At 42.7% G+C, this 19,722-nt stretch overlaps 1 protein-coding gene across 1 annotated transcript; it reads left to right on the forward strand.

Annotated features, from left to right (window-relative positions):
• Positions 1–13,204: 13,204 nt before the first annotated feature.
• On the forward strand, positions 13,205–15,631 carry LOC115681579 (3-hydroxy-3-methylglutaryl-coenzyme A reductase 1-like). Its single transcript, XM_030605558.2, has 3 exons — positions 13,205–14,266; positions 14,406–14,934; positions 15,065–15,631. The coding sequence occupies exons 1-3, from the start codon at positions 13,248–13,250 to the stop codon at positions 15,305–15,307; spliced, it is 1,791 nt and encodes a 596-aa protein (XP_030461418.1). The 5' UTR covers positions 13,205–13,247; the 3' UTR covers positions 15,308–15,631.
• The last annotated feature ends 4,091 nt before the right edge of the window (positions 15,632–19,722 follow it).

Below are 19,722 nucleotides of genomic sequence, written 5' to 3' on the forward strand. Positions count from 1 at the left end.
AAAGCTCGATGGCTAGGGGATCGATGCTGGAGGTTGCGCCTAGCTGCTCGGTGCCGAGTTTGCGAGTGGCGACGAGGCTGGTGAGTTACTGTGGTGGTTCTTATTTTTCATTGGACACAAGGACGGCAGTAAAAGAAACAGATAGGTGACTGAAAGTACACTTGGCCACAGTTCCCCTTTGGCTTTTCTTTTATGGTGGTGATCCAAAGGCGCAGGTTTGGGGGTGGGGGTTAATTCTGTTTAGGGTTAATACCATGAAAAATTTCAAACTGATACATTCGTAACAAATTTACCTCAAACTATTTTTTTTACCATAAAAACCTTTAAACTGATACACCTGTGACAATTTTATCTATAACTATTTTTTATCATCAAAAACCCCACACTAATACACTTGTGATAATTTTACCCCGAACTAATTTTTTGACCACCAAAAAACCTAAATTGGTATACCTATAACAAATTTACCCTCCATTAGTTTCCGTTAAATTTTACTGTCAAATTACTAAATTTGATGATACATGATATTTGATGGGTATATCAATTTGGGGTTTTACCCCTCTGTTTGTCACAAGTTTATCAATTTGTGATTTTTCGTGATATTAATCCAATTTAACGGACACTAACGAAGGGTAAATTTGTTACAAATGTACTAGTTTGAGATTTTTAGTAGTCAAAAAATTAGTTGGGGTAAAATTGTCGTAGGTGTACCGATTTGGAATTTTTTATGGTCAAAAAATTAGTTCGGGGTAAAATTGTTGCAAGTGTACCAGTGTGTGGTCAAAAAAATAGTTCGAAATAAATTTGTCACGGGTGTACCGGTTTAGAGTTTTTATGGTCAAAAAATTAGTTCAGGGTAAAATTATCACAGGTGTACCAGTTTGGGGTTTTTCGTGGTATTAACTCTTCTGTTTATTCTATGACTTTTTCTTTTTAGCTTCGATCTCTCTGTTCGTTTTTTGTGATTTCTCACTGTTTGCTCCATTTTTAGCTCTTAAACCTGTAAATTTTGCGGTGTGAAACTGTAAAGATAGATGAATGGGCAAAAGAAAAATTATGAGCTACAATATGCTTCAGTGGGAGTGTAGTCTTTTTCCCATTGCTATGAAGTTCAATACGATTGTTTCTCGATATTGTACATTGAATTTCTTAAGATGCTTTAAGCTAAAGCACATTATGCCATCATTTATTTCTTTAGTGTAGTGAATTTGGCGCCAGCCACTGCAGACTTTTTGGCATTGGGTTGATGACCAATCACTTGTTTCTTTTGCACACATATTTGGTCAACATTAGGCAACTCGTTCTACTTATGTAGTGAGCATGTGTGAATACAACGCATAAGCTAATATTATTATGTACCTTTCTCAAAACGAGCAAACGTGGAGCTTTCACAATGAATCACCCCCATTAATAATGGAGAAGAAGAGCAGAGTCTGGGCATTGACGTGCACGTCTAAACACCTAATGCGGATGTTGACTAATCTCAAGATTTCGTTAGATTATAAATCGAATTGCTTATTTATTTTTGTTGATATATTCGTAATATGTTCCATAGGGACGCACCGTCATTATTGTCGATCAATTAATTGATCCATCAATTGTATTTGGGGAGAGGGAGAGTGAATGTAGAGTTTGATTAACATTTGCCGTCCCATTCGAATGGAGATGAAATTTGGTTGGATCTGAACAGTCATTCAAGAAACAACCTGAAAATTGAAGAGGGTATTAAGTACCAAGAACCAAGCCCCTGGAACAAGTGGAACATATATAGTTAAGATGCTGCTGTAAGGTTTAGTTGGTTGACGGTAATGTAGAGTCTGATTAACATTCACTGTGTATGTTTTCTACATGTGATTGTCCGGATTTATGATTTCACAGTAATGCATGCACGGATGCATGCAATGGACTGCTTTTCATTTTCTTAGCTGGTTTAGAAATGGTTTGATCATCTAAACTAGGGGCGGAACTTCATGGGACATTACAAAACTAGGGTTTGCAATTTTATATAGGGTTAATACCACGAAAAACCCTAAACTGGTACACTTGTGACAAATTTACCTCAAACTATTTTTTTGACAAAAAAAAAATCTCAAATTGGTACACCTGTGACAATTTTACCCCGAACTATTTTTTTAACCACCAAAAACCCCAAACTGGTACACTTGCGACAATTTTACCCCGACCTAATTTTTTAATATTATTTTTTTTATTTTTTCGAATTTTTTTTATTTTTTTTTCTTTTATTTTCTTTTTCCTTTCCTTTTCTTTTTTTTTTTTCCCTTCATCTTCTTTATCTTCAACCTATGGCCGGTCGTCGGTCCGGCGATCGGCCAAAGACGGGGGCCGACGAGGTCGGCCCCGCCGGCCACTAGCGAGGCTGACCTCGCCGTTGCTGGGCAAGGCCGACCTCGCCGGAAAATGGCAAGGTCAGCCCTGCCCACCCCTGGCGAGGTTCGACTTCGCCGTCGATGGCGATGGCAAATCGCGGTCGCCGTCGATGGCGAGGCTCGGTCCCACCGGCCGTTGGCGAGGCCGACCTCGCCGTCGCTCAAAAACCAAATCAATGGCTAGCGCAACAGATCAGAACGCCACAAAAGGCAGGGATTTGGCGTACAATCTTTCATCGGCAGGGCTTCCCGTAGGAGCTGCAGATGAGATTGAGGACGGCCTCGGTGGACTCGGAGAAGTTAGAGTGAGAGGTGAGCTCGGCGTTCCCTTGAGCTTCCTCCATAGACTTCAAGAGGGCGCCACAGTCGACGCACTTGAGAGAGACGCCGACCATGGCTCCGGTCCTCCGATCGGGGAAGGGAAAATCGAGAGAGAAACGCTTCGCGCTTGGAGCGATGCGGCTTCGCGATCGCTGGACGAAACGGTTGGGATTTCGCCATTGCTGGCGAGGCTCAGCCTCGCCAACGACGGCGAGGACGACCCCTCGCCGGCAACCGGCGAGGTTGAACCTCGCCAAAGGTGGGCAAGGCCGACCTCGCCAACCCCCGCCTCTAGCCGATCGCCGGACCGGCGACCGGCCATAGGTTGAAGAGAAAGAAGATGAAAGAAAAAAGAAAAAAGAAAAGAAAAGGAAAGGAAAAAGAAAAGAAAAGAAAAGAAAAAATAAAAAATAAAAAAAATTCGAAAAAATAAAAAAATTAAAATAAAAAAATTAGGTTGGGGTAAAATTATCGCAAGTGTACCAGTTTGGGGTTTTTGGTGGTCAAAAAAATAATTCTAGGTAAAATTGTCATAGGTGTACTAGTTTGGGGTTTTTTATGGTCAAAAAAATAGTTTTGGGTAAATTTGTCACAAGTGTACCAGTTTAGGGTTTTTCATGGTATTAACCCTTTTATATATCCTCTAATCTTATCTAACGTCATGTTTAGATGGGACGTTCGTCCTTTTGATAATGCACATCCATCATGAAGCCTTTTCTTTTATTAGCTTATAATTTGAATAATATAAATAGAGTTTTGACAAGCGAGGAAGTAGATCTGTTAAATGGGTGAATCGGGTCGGATTTGGGTCGGGTCATAAATGGTCCGACCCAAATTGATCCATTAACTCGTTTATAATTAATTTATTTGTAATATAAATATCTCGACCCATACCCGACCCGACCCGTATCCAACTCATACCCAACCTAACCCATATTACTAAAACACTTCTATATTTAATCCAATTTAGGAAAACTTATTTTTATAACTTTTTTTAAAAATTATACTGCTAAAACATTTTCATACAAAGCTAGTGAACCATTTTTATAATTTTTTTTAAATTGAGTTTTTTTTTATTCTCAAAAAATGCAAATTTTTAGAAAATATTTTCCATGAAGTCATTATCTAAGAAAATAAAAAAATTTCTTGTGTTTGGCTGAAACCTGAAAATGAACTAGAAAAAATTTTCTGACGTTTGGTATATAAAATCTAATTTGATTTTACTTCGTGCATTCATTTTAATAACTTTAATTTTTTATTTTTAATTATTTTTATTTTTCCTTTATTTTTAGCCGAAGGCTGGCCAAGGCAGCCGGCCACAGGCAAGGACAAGCTCGCCAACCTCAGGCGAGCATTGAGCTCACCCGATTCCGGAGAGGTCGAGCTCGCCCGAGGCCGACGAGCTTGAGTCTCGTTAGATCGGCGAGGTTGGAGTCTCGCCACAGGTTGGCGAGGCCTCGAGCTCACTAGAATCGGACGAGCTCTACCTCACCTGATCTAGCGAGGTAGAACCTTGCCTAACACTAGCAAGGCTCGGCTCGCCAGAATTGGGCGAGCTCAAGGCTTGCAAGAGGCTGGCGAGGTCGTCCTCCCCTGTGGCCGGTCACTGGCTATCACCCTGGCCGGCCACCACCGGCCGAAAATAAAGAAAAATGAAAAAAGAAAGAAAAGAAAAGAAAAAATAAAAATAAAAGAAAAATAGAAAAAATAAAAACAAGTATAATTTCGATTTTTTGAAAAATATTTTTACAAAAAGGGGGAAAGTGTGTGTGGGCCTAATGGGTGGGTCAGAAATGGGTTCTACACTCAACCCATTTAGACCCATTTATGATTGGTTCAAAACTTTAACACCTATTTAAGATGGGCCATTTAAAAAATTAATAGGTCATATATGGGTTTAAAACCCATTTTAATAGGTCTGTGAGGAAGTAACCCTTCTTAATCATGTTTTAGCTTCTGTTTTTAGGCTCTCTATCATCTGCGGCATCACAAAGGTCATCAAGGTTAGGTTTTGTTAGGATACACTCACAAGAAATCCAACATCGGAGAATTTGTATGGTGTACAGTAGTTAATATATCCTAGTTGGCCCATAACTCATTGGCTTAAATTTTTGAGTGAAGATGGGTTCAATTAGATATGTCGAGGGGCTCGAACTTGGCCTCCCCTTTCGGTAATCTCCTCGAGTGAAGGTATTGGGCTTCTATTGCGTGCTCAACAATAGATATTAAAGCCAATGGTAAATTGGTGGGCTCCCAAATCTGTTCCGGTGTTTGGTGGATTAAGTTGGGCGTGATTTCCGAGCGGCGGGCGTTGTGGTGTAAGATATCTTGATGCAGAAAGATACCTACATCAAGGGGGAGCAGACTTAACACTTAGCACACACGTGAGGGGGAGATTGTTAAGATGCACTTACATAGAGAAATCCCACATCGGAGAATTGGTGCGATGTATAGAAATTAATATATCACACAATTGGCTCATAACTCATTGGCTTAAGCTCCTAATTGGCCCATAACCCATTAGCTTAAGCTTTTGAGTGAAGGTGGTTCAACTGAACATGTTAACAGGCTTGGACATGGGCTCCCTTTTGGCGATCTTCCCAAGCAAAGGTATCGGGCTTCTGCTATGTGCTCTCAACAACTTTTTATATTTAAGAAAATTAACTAACTTTGGTTTTTTATTAAACCTTGTAGAACGTTTTGATGGAATTTTTGTTGGCTTGTTTGGAGCGCTCATGATCTTTGAGTGTAAAAGAACTGAGGAATTTTGGAATGAGAATTCTGTGCTTCATTGCCACAAAAACGTAACATATATACAAGAAGATACAGCTATCAAACAAACTCCTAATTAGGCTAAACTACCAAAAATACAAAGACCACACAATAAAAAGTAATAAAAAAAAAGATATGCACACAAAACTTCCTAAGTAAACGGCCTAAATAAAGGCAGATCGCAGCCTTTCCAATACCCCCTTCAAGTTGGAGCATGGGGATCTCGAATGCCCAACTTGCGAAGAAGAAAGTTAAATTGATCCTTTCCCAACGCCTTCGTAAAGATATTAGCTGGCTGCATTGAACTACGTACGTAATCTGTTTGAATGTTACTATTAAGTATCTCATTACGAATAAAATGACAGTCCACTTCAATATGCTTGGTACGTTCATGATAGACAAGATTGGCAGCTATATGTAAAGCTGCCTGACTATCGCAATACAAGTGCATAGGTTGAGAATGTGCCACACCAAGACAATCCAATAATCCTTTCAACCAGTTAAGTTCGCAAACTGTAGTAGTTATAGACCTGTATTCAGCTTCAGCGGATAAGCGAGACATTGTCTGTTGCTTCTTAGTCTTCCACGAGATAGGTGATTCTCCCAAAAGAACAAAGTAACCAGTCAAAGATCGTCTCGTCAAAGGACAACTAGCCCAGTCAGAATTGCAGTAAGCAGACAATTTAAGGTCACAATTGGCACACAACATAATACCCTGACCTGGATTTCCTTTCAATTAACGCAGAACTCTCACAGCTGCCTCCCAATGAGTTTTCTTCGGCCGCTGCATGAATTGTGCAAGAATATGCATACAGTAAGACAATTCAGGTCGAGTTATTGTTAGATAAATAAGTTGACCCACTAGGCGCCTATACTGAGCAGGGTTGTCTACATCATCGCTCTCAGTAAGGGCCAGATTGTGATTTTGTTCAAGAGGAGTTTTAGCCGGCTTGGAACCCAGCAATCCGACCTCAGAAATCACATCCAACACATACTTACGTTGACACAAAAAAATACCATCCGAGTTTCTCGCCACTTCAATCCCCAAGAAAAATTTCAGCTTCCCCAAGTCTTTCATATGAAAACGACTCAAATAGTTCTTGAACTTTTGCACAGCGGAAATATCATTACCGAAGATAATGAGATCATCAACATAAATAAGCACATTCAATTGAGCAGTCCCAACTCGAAAAGTGAACAAGGAGTAATCTGAATATGATTGCTGAAATCCATAAGCTTTCAAAGATGCAGCCAATTTCGCAAACCAACATCTAGGTGCTTGCCGCAAACCGTATAGAGATTTCTGGAGTCTACATACCTTCCTTGATGATTGAGAGGCAAATCCAGGCGGTATCTTCATGTAAACCTCTTCCTCTAAATTCCCATGTAAGAAAGCATTTTGAATGTCCATCTGATGAAGTTCCCAATTCTTTGTAGCCGCAACGGCAAGAAAGGTGCGTACAGTGCACATTTTTGCCTTAGGAGCAAAAGTCTCCTGATAATCTATGCCTTCAACTTAATTATTTCCCAGTATCACCAACCGTGCCTTGTATCGTTCAACACTTCCATCGGAATTGTACTTAATTTTATACACCCACTTGCTCCTAATTGCTTTCTTCCCAGGCGGCAAATTTTCGACTGTCCATGTGCCATTATCTTCTAAAGCCTGTATTTCTTTACTCATGGCCTCTCTCCACTGTTCATCTTTAATCGCTTCCGTATAAGAGTTTGGTTCATGTCCTGCAGTAACTGCTGCCAAGAAACACCGTTGTTGCGCAGAAAATTTTTCATAACTCACATAACGTGCTATAGAATAAGGCGTACACGAGGAATCATATCGGGCAGATGAGCATGTTGAGGGGCTTATTCTGATGGCGTTTGTCACATAATCTTTCAAACGAACAGAAGGTTGCTTGACCTTTTGTCCCCTACCTAGCTGCTCTTTGACGACTTCACTTCTTTCCACGTCCTCGTTGTTTGTGTGGATCAATTTTTCCATTTCATGATTCACCTCATTTTCTCCATCTACACTTTCGACGTGCTCCTCTCTCAAGTCACTTTTTAAATCATCAACTTCATCACCCAACTACATAACTCTATTTTTAATGAGTTCATCACTTACTGTTTTCTCATCAGCATATGGAAATTCTGTTTCAGCAAACACTACATCTCTTGATACAAAGTATTCATCAGCTTCTAAATCATACAATTTCCACCCCTTCTTTCCCAACGGATAACCAACAAAAACACACCGATGACTTCTACTAGCAAATTTATCTTTATCCCGATTCTGATTATGCGCATAGCACAAACAACCAAAAATCCGAATATGTTTGTAAGAAGGAAGTTGGCCAAAGATAATCTCATATGGGGTTTTACCATTCAATAATATAGATGGAGTCCTGTTAATCAAATACCCAGCTGCGATTTCATATTCTCCCCAAAATTCTATGGGTAAATTTGCTTGAAAACGCAAAGCTCTTGCAACATTAAGGATATGGCGATGCTTCCTTTCCACTCGGCCATTTTGTTGAGGTGTTCCAACACAAGAAGTCTGATGCAATATCCCATGTTCATCAAAATATTCTTTCAAACACAAAAATTCACTTCCGTTATCACTTCTAACGATTTTCACATTTTTCTCAAATTGGCATTTAACCATCGCAATAAATTTCCTAAGAACACAAGCCACTTCATTTTTTTTCCATTCAGCAAATATATCCACATAGCACAAGAGTAATCATCAACAATTGTCAAGAAATAAATTGCTCCACATGAAGCTGGGACTCTATAAGGTCCCCACAAATCACAATGCATCAATTCAAAACAATCTTTAGCTTTATTGTCACTAGAAAAGAAGATCTCTCTTGTTTGTTTTGCTCTAAAACAAACCTCACAAGTTTTATTGGTTTTCCTAACCATTTTGCCAGCTTCTAGAATTAACTCCACCACCTTAGAAGAAGGATGACCCATTCTTTTATGCCAAAGCTCAAAGGATTCCATATCAGTCACCGTTCAAGCATGTACCGAAGTCACTCCCTTGAGAAAGTAAAGCCCCTTGCGTTCCTCACCCATCCAATCGAATTTAGGTCCTATATAGCACATATTTTGTTAGTGAGTTGGATAACCAAATTTGAATCATTAAGAAGTTGTGATACATAAATTAGATTGCATTTCAAATTGGGCACAAAAAGAACTCGTCGCAATTTCAAGTCTCCTCCAAGCAACACAGTTCCTTCTTTCACCGCCATGGTCTTTTCTCCATCAGGTAACTCGACTAAGCATGGCACAATGTCACGCAATTCTCTCAAAAATGCCAACGTTCCTGTCATATGGTGGGAAGCTCCTGTGTCAATAATCCAAGGAAAAATACTCTGCTTACCTGTCAGCCTCTCATGGGCACCATTCTGATGAGAACTTAACATTCCCAGTAAAATCGCCCACTGCTCATCATTCAATCCACTAAGACCCTTTCGATTTGAATCCGTCACAACTCCTCGCCCACCATCAACTCCAGTTGCTTGTGAGACGTTGGCACGAGCACCTCCTCCCTTGTTACATCCACCTCTATTACCACGCTTTTGACCACTACCTTGTCCAGCAGAGGTTCCACGTGGTCTATTACCCCACCATTCTGGATATTCTATCAGCTGGAAACAACTTTCAGCATCATGTCCCTCTCGGCTGCAATTAGAACAAAACGGGATTTTATCTTTATCCCCCCTTGAATTTTGACCACCTGCCTGGATTGCACTCATGGGATTGCCTCTTTCATCCTTGGTTAGTGTCATAGTTCGCACTCGCTCTTGCTGAACAGCCATAGCATAGACACGATTCAGATTAGGCAAAGGTTCAGTGCTCAAAATATTAGCGTGCACTGTTCCATATCCTTCTTCATCTAAGCCCATCAAAAACTGATGAACTCTCTCTTCTTCACGCTTTCTTTCCAATTCAATGGTAAGATTGCATCTGCAACCTGTACAAACACACACTGGTTTCTTATCATAGTTATTTATTTTATCCCACAAGGTTTTGAGTTTACCGAAATAAGACACGATGGGTTGACCATCCTGCCTATAATTGGCCAAATCCGATCTCAGTTGCTGCATCCGTGGACCATTCCTAATCGAGAATCTCTGCTTGATATCCTCCCACAGATCTTTCACGTTCTCCATGTGAGAGATAGTCGAGTGAAGTGTCGGTTCAATGGTATTAAACACCCAAGAAACCAACATGGAATTAACCGTCCACCAATCTTCAAGTTCCAGCGAATCATCTGCTGGTTGCTTGACAGATCCATCAATAAAACAATATTTCTTCTTGGCTCGTAATGCAGTCCGCATAGCTCGCACCCATTCTTCATAATTCTCGCCCTTCAACTGAACTTGGGTAATCAGGTTACCCGGGTTGTCATTCGTATTCAGTGTGTAAGGACTAGAGGTTTTCTTGTCCGTTCCAGAACTCTCCTCACCTTTTTTTTCATCAGCCATGGCTCTGATACCATGCAAAAGAACTGAGGAATTTTGGAATGAGAATTCTGTGCTTCATTGCCACAGAAACGTAACATATATACAAGAATATACAGCTATCAAACAAACTCCTAATTAGGCTAAACTACCAAAAATACAAAGACCACCAATAAAAAGTAATAAAAAAAAAGATGTGCACACAAAACTTCCTAAGTAAACGGCCTAAAAAAACGGCCTAAATAAAGGCAGATCACAGCCTTTCCAATATTAAGCTTTTTGTTAAAAAAAATTTATAAATCAATTCTTGCTTTTTGAATTGTGCTATTGCTTCTTCCTTTTTTAAAGCCGCAGAAAGAAGGAATAGAAGATCTCCTCGAGAAAGAGAAGAGGTAGAACAAACTCATCCACTCATACAATTATTTATGGATTAATCTTTTGAATGTAAGGCTTCTTTCTTCTTAATTTCTCTCTTTTTGGCTATATTAGTTCGTGGATTTTCATTTATAACCAGTCTCTCATGGATTTTGGCTTCATGTATGGTGCTGATACTCAAAACGAAAGTCGCGTACTTGGTTGGCGCTCTCACCAAGAAATTGACGTACACCAAAATTGAGTCAAGACGTCCAGGTTTTGTACCCGATAAACCCTCTAATGCATAAGTGAACATTTATGAGAGAGAGAGAGAGAGAATTTTGAGGAGGAATTAGGGATGACGAGCGCTATTTATAGGTTACCCTTCTAGTAGGCTGTTGGGTGATACTTGAGAGGTGTGTTCTTCAAATGACAAGTTGATGAGATGGCTTGACAAGGGATCTATGCATGTCTAGCCTTTTAAATAATAGTCGCGCCATTTTTTCCTTTAATGAGATGATTTTAAAGTGGTGTCTCGTCAAGTGCTATCAATCGCTCAGGTGCTTAAATCATGTTTTTAAAAATCTACCCATCGAGTTGTGCTAAAAAAAATTAGGGATGCCGAGTGCTATTTATAGGTTACCCTTCTAGTAGGCTGTTGGGTGATGCTTAAGAGGTGTGTTCTTCAAATGACAAGTTGATGAGATGGCTTGATAAGGGATCAATGCATATCTAGCCTTTTAAATAATAGTAACACCATATTTTTCCTTTAATGAAGTGATTTTAAAATGGTGTCTCGTCAAGTGCTATCAATTGTACTGCTCGGGTACTTAAATCATGTTTTCATAAGTCTACCCATCGAGTTGTGCTTTTCAGCCTGCCAATATAAATTGAATACGTGTCACAAGTCAATTGTTCATTTAAAACCACCTCTTACACGTGCCTCCCACTCTTAGTCTCTTCAGGTTAGGTAGAGGGCAAATGGCTTTCGCATGTTTTCCCTTTTTGCCTTGGCGATCGATGCAAAACAAATAGAGCAAAACAAGACGTCACAAATTTTGGGCTATTAGAATTAACAATCTATGTCTCAAAAGACAAATATTGATGCAGTTGACACCCATCGCATCAACTTTTGTTTTACTACAAGATATGCGCCCGGCATGCAGAGAAATTTACATTGGCAATTGCTCTAGGCTCTCGGATTAGCTATCACAATCTCCCTCGATGGCGGCATAATAAAAAGCAATCGTGACCTTTAGTTTCTCTATCAATCATGGTCGATCTTTCGAGCAAATCTCGGAGCATCGATTTTTCATATACCTTAATCTGTACAGTTCATTTTTCACTGTTTAATATTCATATGCTCTCTCTTCCTTCATCACTATTCACCTTCTCGAACTTACATTCTCAAAATAGAAAATTGCATAAAACTCCCATAGCAAAACAAATCAACACCTCAACTTAGGCCCACTAAGTCACATTCCTCCTCGCAGTTTAAGTACGTTGCACCAAATCTGGGCGAGGGTTTATGGCCCTCGCAGCAAACCTACAATTGTAAATCTAGCAAGGGGTGATCCTCGTCAAATCTATGGCGAGGGTTAGCCATTGGAGGTGATTGGCAAGGGATTGAGATCCTTGCCGACCACCGGCCAAGCAGACAAGGGCTGCAACTGCCTCGCCTACCTCTCTCTTTTTGTCATATGTGAATGCACAGACACTCAACCGCAAGCCGCCTTGCCCAGATTAGGGTAATCCTCGTTCAATTGTGGGCAAGGTTCCGTGTGCAGGGAGAAAGACGAAGACGAAGATGAAGACGAACATGAACATAGTAGCGAAGTCATCAAAACCTGCTCGAGCACCATTGTCAAACCCTCTCTTTGGCTTGATGTATGCGTTTGTGGATGATTAGTGGTGGCTTGGCACTCCTGTGATCCTCGCCCGTGGCTTGGCCACGCCATCACCGACGCCACCCCACTGGCCCCCGCTGCCCAAGTCCACATGCCCCTCTCCTCGTTTTTTGACTCTCTCTATTTTTTTTCTCTATTTTGAATTTTGGCCTTCTCTTTTCATTCTTTTTGTGAGTCTCAGCAACTATTTGAGGCGATAGCTTTGATGTGCCGCTGGCATACATGTCATGTAAGCACTCGACGATCTAACTACCATATTAGCATTTTTCCTCCAAACACCCGACGAAAGGACTAGGATCGCAAAAATAGAAATAAGAAAATTCAAAGACCCGATTGTATAAAAAAGAAAATCCAATGATGACATTGCACAAAGCAAAAACATTCATGCGCCCACATGCCATCATGCTCAAAACAGTAAAGGAATAAATGAAGGAATGATAAGTGGCAAGAGTGGTAAGCATGAGAAAGCTCCATTTCAAGTATATCAAAGATTTTGGGATGTTTATTTCCTCTTAGAAGATTTTTTGCCATAAATTTACCCCAAATAGAGAAGGTGCTGGGATAAGGTTAGGATCAAAATGGCAGGAAACAATGTCGGTTTTGTCTGTACTCTTCTTTAGTGGTTCCAATAATGCCAAGCACCATAGCGAATTTGGTATGCTATCATATCTAGCAAATCTGCTATCCTTCTGTTTCTAGTTCTGGAGCTTCAACTTGAGCCTGTCGGTCTCCGTCGACCCTCCAATATATCTCACCGGCGCAGTCGGGAATTCGAAACCGGGGATCGCAGCAGCGTTGTGCCGCCACCGGACACGGAAACGAAGCAAGGAGAAAATTAACAAAGCGTGGTCAGAACTCAGACCAGAACAGAAGCATCATCGAAGCAGGACAAAAAGACAGAGGGCCGCGCTTTTCCTCTCACGTTTCTTTTGACTCCTCGCGCCCACCATCCTTATAAATACCCCCCTTGAACCCGAACACCCTCCACCACCAAGAATATCCTCAGAAGTCAATCCAATCTCTCTCTCTTTCTCTCTACAATGGACGTTCGCCGGCGACCATCCAAGCCCGTCGCGGCCGCGGACTCCAGCAACCCCAAATCCAAACGCTCGCCTTCGCCACTCAAGTACTATGTGGACGAAGACCTGTCGCTCAAAGTCCCGCCCTCCCTCTACTTTGTTAACGCATCCGTCATCTTCCTCTTCTTCACCGTCCTCTACTACCTCCTCTCCCGCTGGCGCGAGAAGATACGCTCCTCCTCCCCACTCCACGTCCTCTCCGCCCCCGAGCTCGCCGCCCTCCTCGTCTTCGCCGCCTCCACTGTCTACCTCCTTGGCTTCTTCGGCATCGAGTTCTTCCAATCCCTCCTCCTCCGCCCCCCCTCTGATCTTTGGGCCGAGGACTGTGAGGATGAGAAGGTGGTCTCCGTTGTCGCCGAGGGGGTTTTGCAGAAGGCCCCCTGCGGCCAAGCCCTCGATTGCGAGATCTCTAAGTTGGATTTCGACCCGGTTAAGCCCGCTGCTCCAAAGGTGAAGCCGGTCGAGACCGAGAAATGGGATGAGCCGATCGGTCTGACCCAAGAGGACGAGGAGGTGATTGCCTCGGTGGTGGCGGGGACTACTCCGTCGTACTTGCTGGAGTCAAAGCTCGGGGACTGCAGGAGGGCTGCTGCGGTCCGTCGTGAGGCACTGCAGAGGACGACCGGGAAGTCGCTTGCTGGATTGCCACTGGAAGGGTTCGACTATGAGTCAATCCTCGGGCAGTGCTGTGAGATGCCAGTCGGGTATGTGCAGATCCCCGTGGGGATTGCAGGGCCGCTGGCGCTTGACGGGCGAGAATACTCGGTACCGATGGCCACGACCGAAGGGTGCCTGGTAGCAAGCACCAACCGGGGCTGCAAGGCAATCGCCATTTCTGGTGGCGCAAGCAGCGTTGTCCTGAGGGATGGGATGACGAGGGCACCAGTCGTGCGGTTCGGTTCGGCGAAGAGGGCTGCGGAGCTGAAGTTTTACCTGGAGAGCCCTGCCAATTTCGAATCCCTGTCCTCAATTTTCAACAGGTTGGTCTCGGTCTTGATTAGTCCTGATTAGTAGCCATTCAATCTTGGAATTGCAAAGTTTGCTCTTTACAATCTGTAGTTGGCTTTGTGTTTCTGCTACTGTACAATTGGGATGTTCAATTCGAATTGTTTGTTGCAGTTCTAGCCGATTCGCGCGGCTTCAGAGCATAAAGTGCGCAATCGCAGGAAAAAACCTCTACCTAAGGTTCTCATGCAGCACCGGTGACGCGATGGGGATGAACATGGTCTCGAAGGGAGTCCAGAACGTCATGGATTTCCTGCAGAAGGACTTCCCCGACATGGATGTCATGGGTATCTCCGGCAACTTCTGCTCGGACAAGAAGCCTGCAGCCGTGAACTGGATTGAGGGGAGAGGCAAGTCGGTCGTGTGCGAGGCCGTGATCAAGGGCGACGTGGTGAGGAAGGTGCTCAAGACCAGCGTTGAGGCACTGGTCGAGCTCAACATGCTCAAGAACCTGACAGGCTCTGCAATGGCCGGAGCCCTTGGAGGGTTCAATGCCCACGCCAGCAACATCGTCTCGGCCATCTACATTGCCACAGGCCAAGACCCGGCCCAGAATGTGGAGAGCTCTCATTGCATAACCATGATGGAAGCCATCAACGAGGGCAAGGACCTCCACGTCTCCGTCACGATGCCGTCGATTGAGGTAAATTCGCTTTTCCTAGATTCGAACAGAACGAAATGATTAATTCGAAAAATTCGCAATCTGGGAATTCTTAGTTGATGGATGCAGAATTGGAGTCTGACATGAAAAAAATTGCCATCTCTTGTTTCAGGTGGGAACAATAGGAGGTGGGACTCAGCTTGCCTCGCAATCGGCGTGCTTAAATCTGCTAGGGGTGAAGGGGGCCAACAGAGAAGCGCCGGGGTCGAACTCCAGGCTCTTGGCCACCGTTGTGGCCGGCTCAGTCCTCGCGGGGGAGCTCTCACTGATGTCAGCTCTGGCAGCCGGCCAGCTCGTCAAGAGCCACATGAAGTACAACAGGTCCAACAAGGATGTCTCGAAGGTCTCTTCCTGAACCATGATTGTACTTGCCCCTCCCTCCTTAGCAAAGCCTGCTCTCACATTGTCACAAAGAACACGAGAAATAAAGTGAAAGACAAAAAGGAAAGAAACTGGCCACAGTTAGCCATTGGAGGCGAAAGAGTCGAGGAAAACACAGGTTTCCCCGTGGCTAATTCAAACATCATCTGGGAAGTAGGAGAGAGGACTGTTTGTACTAGTATCATTTCACCCATTCTGTTCATTTTTTTCCAGCCATTTGCGAATTCGAGCCATGTTGAGTGCTCTGCATATTCTTTATACTTGCTGGGATAGAGTTCAATACAAATTTTTTTCTTAATTTTATCGACTGCGTTTCTTAGACGCGCTTCAACCTAAGGCACATTGATATGTTAATGATGGTGGTGATGATGAATTAGGATTGAGTTAAGTGAAGAGTCGCAAATCTTCTGAGGATTCTTTGTTAATAATGGTAGATTAAGTCGAAGCTTAAAGTGTTAATTTCCAAAGACCATTCTCTAACTTTTTCCACATCTACATCTCGCTTTTCCTAGTTTCAAAATTCACACCTCGGATCTTTATCTTTTTCCGGCCTTTGGCTGGTGGTTGCCCCTCTCTAATTGGGTCCCCTCCACGAGCGCCGTGATCACAACCGTCACCGACCTCAAATCTGAGGTCGGCCTTGGCCACCGCCTCAATCTAGTTCAAATCGAGGCCCGGCAACCTTGGATCTAAACCAAATTGGGTGTGGCGTTGAATCTAAACCAGTCTGCAATCGGGTGACCAACTCTACATTGGGACATCTTTCACATGATACTCTTTTCATTAGCAGATTTCTAATACTTATTCTCTGACACTACTCCCATTTCCTAGTCTGTTGTCTATCTCACATCCCTCGTGCTTATCTCGATACTACAGAGTTCACATCCCTGCCTTCATGGAATGGAGAAATGTCGGACCGCAACATTTTCCCTCACTTAATTTTTGCAACGTCCTTATTGCGAGCTATTTTGTCGCTTCATTGCATTAACTGCCTTTGCAAAGGTTTTATAGGAATGGTCGATGCTTGCCCAGCAAATACGTCAGTCACTATCGCTTCCTCGCATACCACACAATCACTGCCTCTCCTTAGGCTTTATGCGAATGGCCTAAGCTCGCTAACTGGAACACATCTTCTATCTCTTCCACAATTTGTGCTCAAAACATGGCATCTGCACATCCAATTCGACAATCCTGCTTTGATACCATTTGTCACAGCTAAGGCCGATTGGCCTCATTCCTGCAATCAGGCGGCACCTAAGAGCAGATTCAACAAGCTGGTCCTCCTTATGAGGTTCTCCCTATGACTTGTATTGTCAGATTTCTCATTGTGACCGAACGTACCACGTCTCCCTTTAAATCGGGCATCTTGTGTCTCAAGCGGGCCATGTGTCTCGATTTTAAGCAACAATAGGTGTTAGCTTGCCATGACCATCATTAGGAGAGTGGAAACACCGCCCGAACAAGTTATGCATGAGTGACCACCCGCCTTCGAACATCTTCTACATGATTGTAGATTTTTAGTACAAATTCTCTTACACTACTAGCACAACCCAATTGTATAGTCCATCTTATATCCCTCATGCTTCTCCAATCCCCGCCCTGCGCCGCCCCATCCCGCCCCACGCCGCCCCATCCCGCCCCGCGTATTCCTATGTCTTTCTCTCTATCTGTTTGGTAACTATTTCATATAAAACTGGTCTCTTTCGGGGAAGGTCGCAAGTGGGCGTGTTTCACGAAGAGTATGCAACTTGAATTTGGTTTCTTACATCATGGTGTCAATCAGCATATGCTGTTTTATTCGGTGTAAAGCACTCGTTTCTGAGTCCACGATCGACATCTTCGACTTTATGGGCGAGTTTAAAATGAAACCACTCGAGAGCTTTGCACTCGGATGGGATCAATAATCGTCTGAGGGTCACGCGATTCTTTGGTCGGATTTGGCTGCTGCCTAAGCTTTGACGGTATCAGTCGGTCGAGTTGCACTGTTCTCTTTTAAAAATGATACCTTGAACATCTAATTTGGGTGCTCCACTCCCTGAACTAAGTAGAATTTGGCCGATCAAGTCCCCTTGGTCCTCGACTCCGGCAAATTATAACCGACGTGTTTGTTTATGCCACCACAGACGACCAATTTGGCACCAATAGAACTATGTAGGATTAAGGACTTGATAGCACGAAACATAAGTTCGAGGACATCATCAAACAAATGAAATTCAAAGTTAAGCAGCAATCGACATCGACCGAATCAGGTAATCTAGATCGAAAGGAGCAGATTTCGGGGAGTTAGTAATCTAGATAATAAGGTAGTAATGAATCCGGAAGGGTTAAGAGTCGAACGGGTTCCCACTATATAAAAATACCGTCACGTGATTACTTCGAAAGCATTTCGAAAAGAAAAAGACAAAAGCGGGTGGTAGACCAACCCCCAATTGACTATGACTACAACGCTCCGGTCTTTTCAATTCACAAACCCAACACATATGCACAAAAAGTTGCCTCCAGGATTGAAAATTGAGCGCGTCTTGGCTTATCAACTCGGCCATTGCGTGACCAGGTACATCAGTTGTGAACTGTTTTGGTATAGCTTTTCTACTTGCTTTCACATTGAGCAAGTCGATTAGTATGAATCCCATCCAAACAAGAAAGAGAATCCGAAACCGATGGGAAAAATTATCTAAAAAGTCATAAATTTATTGCACTTTTTGCCAATTCAGTTCTAAACCTTTTCATTTTGCTAATTGAGTCTTAAACATATTCAAATTTTGCCGATTGAGTCCATCCGGTCAGTTCTGATCGGAAATCGCTGACGTGGACGTCGGCCATCTTACATGGCATGACCGACGCTAACATGGATAAATTTTAATAATATTTTAATGTTTTTTGAATTTTGTATTCATTTTTTATACTTTTCTTTTCTTTTCTTTCTTTTTTGGTTCAAAGGGCTAGCGGGGCAAGGGTCACAACCCTCGCCTCATCAAATCTGGCAAGGGGTCATAACAAACTTGCCGGCCACAGCAAGGGCTCGCGAGCCCTTGCCAGATCCCGCGAGAGTCGTGACCCTTGCCTAGGGCTAGCGGGGTTCGCCAGCCCTCACCCAATGGCCGTCGGAGGTCGTTGATCCTCGATCAGTGGCTGGTAGTCCCTTTGGCCCTTTGAACCAAAAAAGAAAAAAAAAAAAGAACAGAAAAAGGAAAAAATCAATAAAATGTTAATATATTAAAGATTAAAATTTGTTCACATTAACGCCGGCCGTGCCACGTAAGACGATCGGCGCTAATTGGATTGCCACGTCAGCGATTTCCAGCCAAAATTGGCCAGATAGACTCAATTGGCAAAATGTGAAAATGTTTAGTACTCAATTGGCAAAATTAAAAATTTTAGAACTGAATTGGCAAAAATGCAATAAGTTTATGACTTTTTGGATAATTTTTCCGAAACCAATAACAAAGCTTTTGATATGCGAGTAGTATTCATCCCTCGACAGGACCGATCGATTGGATATTGCGGGTCTCGTATATCACCATCCGAAAATGCTTGCCACGCGGCGTCGTACGCTCCATCGTCCAATCCATATACCGTGGATCATGAACAAGTCTGCTCAATTTTTCTTCCTTTTCTTTCCAAGGATCAATAAGGGTGTAAAACACATAGTTTAGCATTTTTCACTTATGTAGACACCAATCCGACTGATATTCATGTAGCTCAGAAGAAAGAGAAATAAGGAGCAGAGAAGAGAGTCTGAAAACTTATTTCCACCGCGACGACATAGCTATGTTTTCTCTATCCCTGATTCCTCCGATCACGTCTCCGATTCATGGATGACAAGTTATGGATACGTGCGGCAAGGAAGGCAAAGGGAAGGTTCAATCTCTCCAGATCCACACCGAACACTAACTTAAGAAATTCCGGAACTCATGATGTTGATTGCACATTCCGATCGGATTTCAGCCTAATCGGGAACGGCTCCATGAGCTCGATGCTGCGGAGATGATGTTCCTAAGTATTTGGCCATGCCTTAGTTCTGTGCGATCAAGTCCAAGCAAGGCGCGGTGACCAGAAAGGCAAAGGAAAGTACATGGGACACGATGCGATCGAAGTTTGGGAAGAAGTTTATATCCACTTATTAGACCCATGCCTTCAAATCCTCCTTAATTTTTGTCTAAAATTGGTAAATTACAAGTTATGGATATCAGGACGTACACAATATTAACTATAGGGGTAGTTTTCATGTTTGTTATGCACCAACTAATCATAATGTTGGTTAGAGGAAACATTTTCTTCAATCATAGACGAAAGAAAAAGGAATAAGTGCACTGAAAGTCCTAGAACTGATCACGAAAATGCAATTGAGTCCTAAAATTTTCAAAAAATGCAATTAAATCCTAAAAT

Source organism: Syzygium oleosum, unplaced genomic scaffold (genome assembly GCF_021117445.2).
Source record: "Syzygium oleosum isolate NSW1041296 unplaced genomic scaffold, Sole_v2.1 Sole_v2.02, whole genome shotgun sequence".
Lineage (NCBI taxonomy): Eukaryota > Viridiplantae > Streptophyta > Magnoliopsida > Myrtales > Myrtaceae > Syzygium > Syzygium oleosum.